The sequence below is a fragment of the Triticum dicoccoides genome, chromosome 2B, assembly GCF_002162155.2.
Source record: "Triticum dicoccoides isolate Atlit2015 ecotype Zavitan chromosome 2B, WEW_v2.0, whole genome shotgun sequence".
NCBI classification, from domain to species: Eukaryota; Viridiplantae; Streptophyta; class Magnoliopsida; order Poales; family Poaceae; genus Triticum; species Triticum dicoccoides.
Genome location: NC_041383.1, coordinates 515726623 through 515736610, shown reverse-complemented (window position 1 = coordinate 515736610; position 9988 = coordinate 515726623). Strand labels below are relative to the sequence as shown.

Genomic DNA, 9988 nt, shown 5'->3' with positions numbered 1-9988 from the left:
CACGCATCATCGGAGAGGCACCAATGAGGATGATGAACCCCTCCGTGATGGTGTCTAGATTGGATCTCGTGGTTGTGGAACTTGCGGCGGCTGGAATTGTGTTTCATCAACTCCCCTAGGGTTTTTGGATTTTCGGGTATTTATAGAGCAAAGAGGTGGTGTAGGAGGCGACTGAGGTGGGCACAACCCACCAGGGCGCGCCTGGGCCCCCAGGTGTGCCCAGGTGGGTTGTGCTCCCCTCGGAGCCCCCCTCTGGTACTTCTTTCGCCCAACAGGTGTCTTCTGGTCCAGAAAAAATCTCCAAAAAATTTCGCAGCGTTTGGACTCCGTTTGGTATTGATTTTCTGCGAAGTAAAAAACAGCAACTGGCGCTGGGCATTATGTCAATAGGTTAGTCCCAAAAAATGATATAAAATTGCTATAAAATGATTGTAAAACATCCAAGAATGATAATATAACAACATGGAACAATCAAAAATTATTGATACGTTGGAGACGTATCAAGGTAACGCCCCTACTCTTGCAAGGATCTCTATGATGAACACATGGCATACAAGGTTGCTCCTGGAGCTGTATCAGAGGAGGAAGAAGAGGGCTCTAGTCTCTGTTCTCTCCATTGAGCGTGTGTGGGTGGAATGATCGGCCGATCGTCCCACCCCAAAGGGGGGGGGGCTCCTTGGAGGCCTTACACTTGGGCCTCCTAGGTTACAAAATGTTTGAGAAAGAGGGGTGGGCCTCTTCTGCAAGCGTATCCCGGCCTCCAGTGGAGCCCGCCGGCTGCAGGGTCATATTGGCCGTGGGGCCCATCAGTTGTCGAGTCCCATCGGCTGCTTGGTACTGTGGCCTATAGGCCACATCATCACGGGATGGGTGGCATGACGCTTCTATAGTGTCGGTCTGCCCCAACGTCAGCCGTCAAGGTCAGCGGTAACCACGTTTCCACGACGTGGATGATGTCTTGTCCTTGTACTTGGTATGGTTGGATTTGACGGGCGCTGACCCCGCCAGCTGCCACCTATAGCTACCCGGCCCGGGCGGCCTGCCCCGCCCAGCCGGCCTCTAGAGGGGGGAACCGACTGAGGGGCCAGCCGGTTCGAGGGAGTTGGGCCGTCCCGAATGTTTTGAAATGTTAACCTGCCTCCTTGAGCCTACCCGGGGTCGCCCCCCCCCCCGACATATACCCATGCATGTTTTTATTATAAGTGTTCTTAGTGTCAACTTTATTTTGATCTGGTCAAAAGCTGGAATTAATTCTCTCGCAAAATCTTGGTAGAAACCTCTGACTTCAAGGGTGCCTTCATCTCATGGGTTCAATAACTCAGCGTCATCTATGAAAAAAAAGGGTCAGAATCCTTTCTGCTTCTTTACCGGATCACTTAAGGGACTAATCAATCCACCATGGGCCTACACTCCCTAGTAGTGTGCCTAGGCCCTAGGGCGCACCACCTGGCCGTGTGGGGCCCATGAGGCTCCTCTTCCATGTTTTTTGGTTATAAAATCACGCTTACCACTAAAAAACGGATCTGTGGTATCACACGTTTGTCACAGTATGTCAGGTTTTCTGTCATGTATGTACATTCGTTTCGATTTTATGATGATAGTCATACATGTGCTGTCGCGGAAGTGTTCCATGACAATAGTCAATTTATCATCCCAAAAGTGTCCACTTCCTTCACGTCTGTGATGGTAAATGACGTGTCATGGAAGTGTTTTCGTCAAGAGTAACCGACACATGACACCCATCATAACGGGTCGTCGTTAAGTTATCGGGTGCGGGTTTATAATCCGATACCTGTTAACAGCCCCGGCGAATGATGATTTTCCACTTCGCCAACAAACCACATGTCAGCTCTATGTTGCGACATGTGTCACCATTCAACACACGATATACGCCAATTAAACAGTGACATGTGACACGGCACAACCGTGGTTCTTTACTTAAAAAGCCGGCCCAGTCAAAGTTAGCGGGCCGGCCTATATCTCTGGAGCTGCAGTACAGTGGTAGACCCCTCGCTTAGGTTGGCTGAGCCTGAGAACCAGATGCCTCCGAGGTGCGAGTGGTTGGTGTTTCCTTCTCTTCCTTTTCTTTCACATCACCGCTAATTTTACTCACTCCACCATTGCTGGGTGGAAATGTCAAAGAGAAAAGCATATACTATCGCTGAGTGGAACTGCTAACCAGGAGAGAGAAGGCGAGATAGATTAGGTGGTAGTCTGACTTCGCACGCTTCTCCCCTCTCCCTCTCTCCTCTCCTCTCCTCTCCCTCTCCCCCCCAAATCGAAATCCCCCACCCATACTGAGCCAGTGAGCTCCACGCTCCTCCCCCAGCTCGCCCCGGCATCCCGTCGCCGGGTGGATCTACCCGGACGCGGGCGCGCGTGCGCGGCTTGAGGAGCACAGGTGAGTACTTTCCACTATCTTGCTGTGATTCGTTAGCCTGTTCTTGAGATTTCTCCGCTTGGATCGACCCGTGAGTTCCTTTTCCTGCCTCTCCCCCCTACGCTAGCTCCCCTCTTTCTTCTTCTCTTGCGACGAGTGGGGCGTGGACCGTGCTGTGCGTGGATCTCCTTTTGGATGTTTTTCTTCTTCTCGCGCTGTTCATGCTGGATCTTAAGCTATTTTTCCTTTGATGCTTATGGTGGTCTTAATTAACCACACGGAGAAGATTCTTGGTCTGGTTCCTGCTCGCCTTTCGTAGATTTGGTGCGGATTATGCCCTTTCTTTCTAATTTTGTGCTTCGCTAGCTAGGCTAGTGCTACTTTATTTTCCGAGGCTGAAGAAAAATCCCCTTTTGGGCCAGAGAGAGGCCGAGATTATGCAGCAAAATCCTTGTGTTGATTTCTCACCACATATGTTCCCTGGTTAAACTACCCCTCCCTCCTCCTTTTCTCCATCTTTTTGTCTATTTTTTTCCCATCAACAAAGCAGTAACCAGATAAGCTAACCTCATGTGCTTAGCAACTGTTCATCTCTTGTTACCTCATACTGCCTTTCTGCAAATTCTTGCAAGAGCTGTGTGACCTGTGTAAGCTTCCCACTAATCCACTTCTTGATTTGCCCACCAACCCACTTGTGCTTTAGACTCTACTGATATTTCATGTGGTTTCGTCTTCGACTAATCTAAGAGTAACTTGTCTTCCACCCCTCTTCTTCTCTCCCCCTCTCCACTCCAATCCCTCCTCCATCTCCCTTCCACATAAAATGACACGATAGATTCCCCGAGAAGAGCTCGTCTGATGGGTGGACATGAAATAACATGGGTCTTGGTTTCTGTTTGCAGGTGCCTGATGAGGTAGTTGGGGGCAGCCAAGCAAGCAAAGGTTCTTGCTTTCCACCAGGTGAACTTACTACCTCGTTACATTCACCAGATCGATGCTATCCAGTGACCACCCTTCAGGCCCCTCGTGCTCGTCCCAGTCTGTGGTTCGGGGTGTGGGTGCTGATCCAACAACGTTCCACGCCGCCGACTCGCCCGAGTCGGCACACCAAGATCATGTGGATCGTGTCCAACCGTGTCCCACCTTCTCCATAAGGTGAGAAATAAGAGGGACTTTCTGATTATTGATTTAGTACCTTGTGATATGGTTTAGCAGCTTGGGGTTTATTATTTTCTTAAAATCGTGGATTTGCGTCTTTCCGATCCATACGCACCGCACGGATTAATTATTGGGTGTGCACTGTTGCTTTCATGGGGTTAATCTGTGTTGTTGTGGTGGGTGTCTGACTGGCTATGGGATGAGGCTGTCTGGCTGTGGGTATGGGGGGAAAGGATCCAAGAAACTGAAACATGCAAAAGGGATTCCTTGTTCCATGAATCTAATTTGACAGCTGTTTACAGCTAACGTTTGCTTTTATTTATTTTTTCTTATCTTTTTTCCTACTTAGTGATGTTATGCTGTAAATAGATATGGTGATTTTAGTTCCTTATTGATGTTTTCGTCTCCTTTTCCCTCCTTTTGACATAGTCCAGTTGACCATTACTTAAGCCGTTTGAATACTATACGTGGCATATATGGTTTACTGGAGAAGAAGTGTCAATGCTTCTGGTTAGTGGCGTGGGGGTAAAAGCAAGAACCGGGTTACCCTATTGGATGCGGTGTAGCGGATTCTATTATATGTGATGCCAAAGTAATTTATAGGGCATATTTTGAGAGCGTAATAAGACACCCATTCTTGAAGCTTATTTGGAAAGTGTGGGTGCTGTAGAATTGCTGGTTCTTTAGCTCGTTGTTCATGCAGGAGCATATCCCAACGGCGGACGTGCGAAAAGCCATCCCGAGTGACGGAGCTACAGCCCGGCCAGCTTGGGCAGCTGCTCCACTGGAGAAGCCCCCATTAGTGTAATCACTGCTTCAGGGTTTCAACGTCAGTTCTTATGGGCATTTGCTCACCGAGAGTGCAACTATCAGACCTTGCCCCGGCTCGACAAGCTGGTTCCGCCACTGGGCATCCCCAATGACAAGTAGTGCTGGTTCTGCAAAAACACCTTGGAGACTGCGTGCCACTTTCTGGTATGTTGCTCATTTGCATGTGCGATGTGGCGAAAGGTTGCAGTCTCCTCGCATGCGGCTATGGGCAAGTAGTGCCAATGGCAAACATGCCACAAAGGAACACAGCCGGCTTTTTTTTGAGTGAGATGATAGCAGTTGTGGGATTCTTGTGATCATCAAGGGATAGCGTCCATGTGAGCAATGGGTGGGGTCTATTGGACTTGGCTCTTCTGTCAGGCTCCGTATAGTTTATCTTTTTTCTTCCGGAGTCGCTGTGTCTAAACACCCACCATCTCATTCCAAGAGCTTCAGTGTTTACGGTATTCTATAGAGGAAGGTGTGGCTGTGTTGTTAAAGAAAGATAAATCCCCTTGTGGCGGTGACACTTTGAAATTTGTATTCTAGTTCAGGTTGGCTTACTTGGGCATGAATTTATGTTAAACATAAATCAATTTAAATCTGAATCATTTGAACAAAATTTACTTAAATTTGTTGTTCATCCAAATCATTTGAAGGAAATGTTTTCAGTATTTTTTATGCTAATGCGGCTGTTTTTATCTTCCCAGAGATTATGTTTTTGATTCGAGGAGCAAAGGCATCAAGAGAAGTTGGCCTTTCCACCCGCAGTCGCTGGAACTTTGCTTGAAGCGTGGAGTTAAAGATCTACTGCCTCCATTCGAGCCTCCCAATTTGCTCCGGTCAAGGTCTTTCTATACTTGCGTAGACTCTGAGCAGTCTGCTGCATGCCCAGAAGCCGATGCTTTTGTTGATTTGGTAAAGGCTAGAGAAGCTGGTTTGACAAATGTGAATACAGCTGGTATCAACCTCCAGTCATGTCAATCAGCAGATGAGTCACTTGGTCCATCTCAATACACTCCTACAGAGGGTGGGAAGACTGGTACTGACCAAGATGGAAATGTAAATGAATTAGGTGATACTAGCGAGGCTATACAAGCATATCAGGAAGATAATATTTGCACCAAAGGAAGTTCGCGGACAGAGGTTGCTCGACCCTATTTGAAAAGTCTTGGCTCATCACGTGAGACTTCAGAAAAGAAGGGCAAGTTGCTAGTCAAGTCAGGCTCTATGACAGATATCCGTCAGAGAAAAGATTTATCATACTACTCTAGCTCGGTTTTGAATCCAAAGGCTTCAAATACCTGTCCTGTTTGCAAAGTCTTCTCTTCTCCATCAAATACCACTTTGAATGCACACATAGATCAGTGCCTTTATGCTGTGTCTAATGCCGAACCAGTAGTAGAGACGGTTATTGTGAAGCCAAAAGTGAAGCAGAGGAAGATGCAACTGATGGTGGACATTTACAAGACAGCCCTTCCATACACTCTTGATGACCTTGATCGGAGGAACGGGACTAACTGGGCTATCGATTTGTCTGTGCCAGCTGTGAACAAGGTGGTTTGCACTAAGAACCGTAGCCCACGAGTGGTACCATCTGAAGCAAAAGATAGTGAAAGAGATAGTGATGTCTATGTTGATTCAAATGGCATAAAAATCAGAATTTTATCCAAGCCTATTGGTGCACCTTTGGTCTTGGGGAATGATGGTTTAAAGCAAGTTGAAAAGCACCAGACTGGAAAGAGTACATTGATGAAAAAGACATCCTTGGAATCTATATCATTTAGGAATAAAAAGTTCAAGGTACATGGAAAGAAGTGCAACCGACTAAACCATTTGAAATCTCAGGTATACAATTTAGTTAGTTTCATGCGTATATTTTACTGTAATTTAAGTAGGTTTTGTGTTTAGCTTACATAGCCTTATCCTTGGACCTAAACCATTTTGGTTCCTTGGAGTTCACGCATGACTCATAATTACTTAGACCTCTTAGATTATGGTTCAGATTATGTTGATTGACATGCTTGCTAATTTTATTTGAGCTTGCTTCTGTCAGAAGCTTGAAAAGTCACAGTAGTATTCAAAATGCATTCTCTGTGGGTTAATTTAGTTCATGAATCATTTTGATTTTACAGATGCCATGTTGGTTGGTGGAATTTTTATTTATGTTACTGAATTTATCTACCAAATCGCATATGATGTTAGCTTCCTCTCCAGTCTATTTTATTCAATAATATTTCCGTTCATTTATTCCTTTGATACATGTCCAGGTTGAATTATACCCAGATGAGGATATCCATGCTGACACCTCTGAGGAGGAGCTGACCATGCGTACACAGAAACCTACTGAAAGCAGCAGTTGTGGTCGTTCGGGAACTATAAGGCAATGGGTGTGCTCCAAACGTTCGGGTATCACTAACAATTTGAGCAGAAAGTCAAATAATACATCGTCAGATAGCATGAAACCCGGAACAAAGAAATTGGCTAGGAGCCGCATGATTGGTGGCTTTGATGATCCTCAAATTACAGAAAGTTATACTGAGGTATTTTCTTCACGGTCAACAGAAGAGACAGCCACCACTTTGGAAGTCAATGGAAATGATGATCAGGAAAAGGGTTCTTCAAGATTATTCAGATCAATTCCCAGATGGTCATCAGAAAATCCTTCATCCAGCAGTGCCTTCCCAAAAGTACCTAGATCAGCTGCTACTCTTGCGAAGAGAAAAATTAAGGAGATTGGAAGAAGAGAAGCTTCTAGGTCTGATAAGTATGATACAGTGAGGAATTCCACCTCGACAAAATGCTCTGAACCTTGTCTTTCTGTTTCCATTAGAGGTCTGAGTAATGACTCAAAGAGGGCAGTGTCTACTTCTAAGGTGTTAAGAAAGCACAGATCTGTATCGAGGACTCGCAAGCGTGACTTTTCACCTTCTGTTAGTGGGCTAGTCAATGATTTTGGTCAAGAGCATGAACTTGATCACAGACATGTGAACAATACCTTCAGCGTTACTAATAATGGCACATCAGATGAGGTTGTAAAGCATACCCAAGAAGATACCACAGATAATGATATCTCTTATGGAACTGACGTGCCGGCATTGGGGCAAGGGGATCATCAGCATGATGTGACACAACAAACAACAAGTACGCATATGGATTCTGAAGGTGAAGAACATGCAACTCAAATGCAATGTACCTCGGTCTCCAGAAATACTCATGAGGACTGTTGCAGTGCAATAAGTAGTGGTTCTTTGAGTCTTGAAAATAGCAAAACTGTGCCCAAAGGAAGTTCATCAATGCAGGATCAATGCTCCACTAAGCAATCCACACATACTCATGTGTCAAACATTGTTACCAATAATGAGATGGAGGAATGTCAGGTAGACCCAGCTTCAACTAAGGAATCTAGCACCTGCGTAACTAATAACAGGGAAATGGGTCTTGCAACTCCTCGGGATAACTCGTCAATAACGTCGAACAGAGAAGACTCTAACCAAGATCATGTTTTTTTGGCATTTGGTCGGGACTCATCAGACTCTCCTATTTCGGTTGCCTCAACTATGTCTTCTCCAGTTGCTTTGAATGGTTCAAGAAATGAAGAGTCAGGACCAGGCCAATCGACCGTAAATGTTAGGACACTTGAAAAGAGCATGTCTGGGAGCTCAAATCAGGAGACGAAGTCGATGCCTCCAGCAAGAGAAGGTGAACAGTTGGCTAAGGAGAAGTTGTATTGCTGCTCTTGTCGTGAGAGCATCTCCAGGGAGTCTCACTTAGACCATGAAAGTTCAACAGCCAGATCAGACACTTTTGCTAGAAAACAAGTTCCACAATTGCACATGGGTTTACGGACATCATCATCTTTCAGCACATACCAAAGAACAGACACAAATTCAAACCCTTACTTAGATTCACATGGTCAGCTATTAACTGGCAAAGTTTTTACTGAATCTTCCATGAGCTCCCTGTCTTATGCGACAGATTGTATCAGACCAGCACTGCAAACTCAGCTTCCATCGCCGCCAAGTCCTATGTTGAGACTGATGGGCAAGAACTTGATGGTGATGAACAGCCAGGAGAGTGGGCGTCCTCAAGCTCCAAAGCCAGACTATATGGTGGGAGGGAATTACATGCCACCTGATAGTTTTGTGCCTCCAGACTACCAACATAGTCATTCTGCATTCATCGACAGAACTCCATCAGCAAGTCACCAGATTCCCCTTCCAAGTGTTCAAGCTGGCAACTTTGTTGGGCCTCCAATGCATGGTGGTTTCATGGTGAAATCTAATCATCATTCTCTGCAGAAACCATATAGGAACCCTGCTCCAGTCATGCATCACCCTACCTACATGATGAAAGAGGTTATCATGATTAATGATGATCCTCCTGAATGCAGAAGTGAGCCACAAGTCAGTATGCATCCTCCCACTGGAACCTATCCAACATCAATCTCTGTCCCAAACAATTTTGGGCCCAGGCCATTTTACTGCCATCCACCGCCGATGCAAATTTTGCCAAGGGAGAATTTTGCTGGATCGATGCCTGTTTTCCCAATGTTTGGTGCTCAAAGGCAGCAAGTCAGATATAGCCAATCCTTACATCTCACCCCGTCTCGTGTCCAGCCTCCACAAGGTTACATAAACCCACGTGTCTACTATCGGCAGGATTTACGGTGACTACTCAGTAACCCAAATGACCAAGAGAACTTGAAAATGAGATTTGTGATGGGTCTAAAATACTGGGATCAGTGATGAACCCGTCTTAAGATGCCTGACTCTCAACAGGATTTTTTTTCCACATAGATTTGCTTTCTTTAGTTGTCTTTTCAGGTACACATATTTGCCCTCAAAGTGTTTTAATTACATTCTGCAAAGTTGCAGTACATTATAGCATGGTATTTTTTCCAATAGTGACCAAGCATACATTTCACTATTTATCAAATAAGCCAATAATATTACGATTACTGGCGAGTTTTCCTCTTCTTTCTTTTTGGTACTTATCTTCCACTCTGCTCCGTGGGAAGTTCGTCGCCAGTTTATGGTACCTGGTGCAACTGCAGTATATGTTGCCAAGGTAACATAATGAACTAATTTGCATTGCACGGAGAACAACAAAGCGATTTGCGCAACTGTATTTATCCAGTTTATGAGCTAATTTGGAGTAGCTACCGATGTCCTTTGTGAGGCCAAATCATGTTTCGAGGAGAAAAATGCACCAATTTCTAATATTTTAAGCATCCAATTTATAGTTTGGTTCGACCATTGTTGCTAACTGAAACATTTTTTCGAGGGATTGCTAACTGAAATTTAGGAGCTGTTTGGCAATCCATCAGCTCCCCAGAATTAAGGATCTGTAGAGTACCTATTTGCTCACTCCACGGTTTTGAATTGCAGCTCCACCTGCTTCGGGAGTGGAGTGGTGGAGCGTAGGGACTCTGAAGAGGCCCTTGGGCATCTCCAGATTGTCATCCAACACAGTCCGCATACATTTCAATTGTCATCCAACGCAGTCCGCGTACATTTCAAACACTTTTTCAACAAACTGGATTAAAATTCATGCAAACACATTGGAATTCATATAAACCGGACAAAATTCATTACATTTTAAAAATACTTTAACTAAACTATCTAAAATTCTTTGCAC

The 9988-nt window shown here is 45.2% G+C and overlaps 1 protein-coding gene across 1 annotated transcript; it reads left to right on the top strand.

The window, feature by feature from the left end:
- Positions 1–2132: 2132 nt before the first annotated feature.
- Positions 2133–9315, top strand: LOC119364570. Its single transcript, XM_037630054.1, has 4 exons — positions 2133–2401; positions 3283–3535; positions 5059–6196; positions 6619–9315. Exons 2-4 carry the CDS (start codon positions 3375–3377, stop codon positions 9019–9021), a joined length of 3702 nt encoding a protein of 1233 aa, XP_037485951.1. The 5' UTR covers positions 2133–2401; positions 3283–3374; the 3' UTR covers positions 9022–9315.
- The last annotated feature ends 673 nt before the right edge of the window (positions 9316–9988 follow it).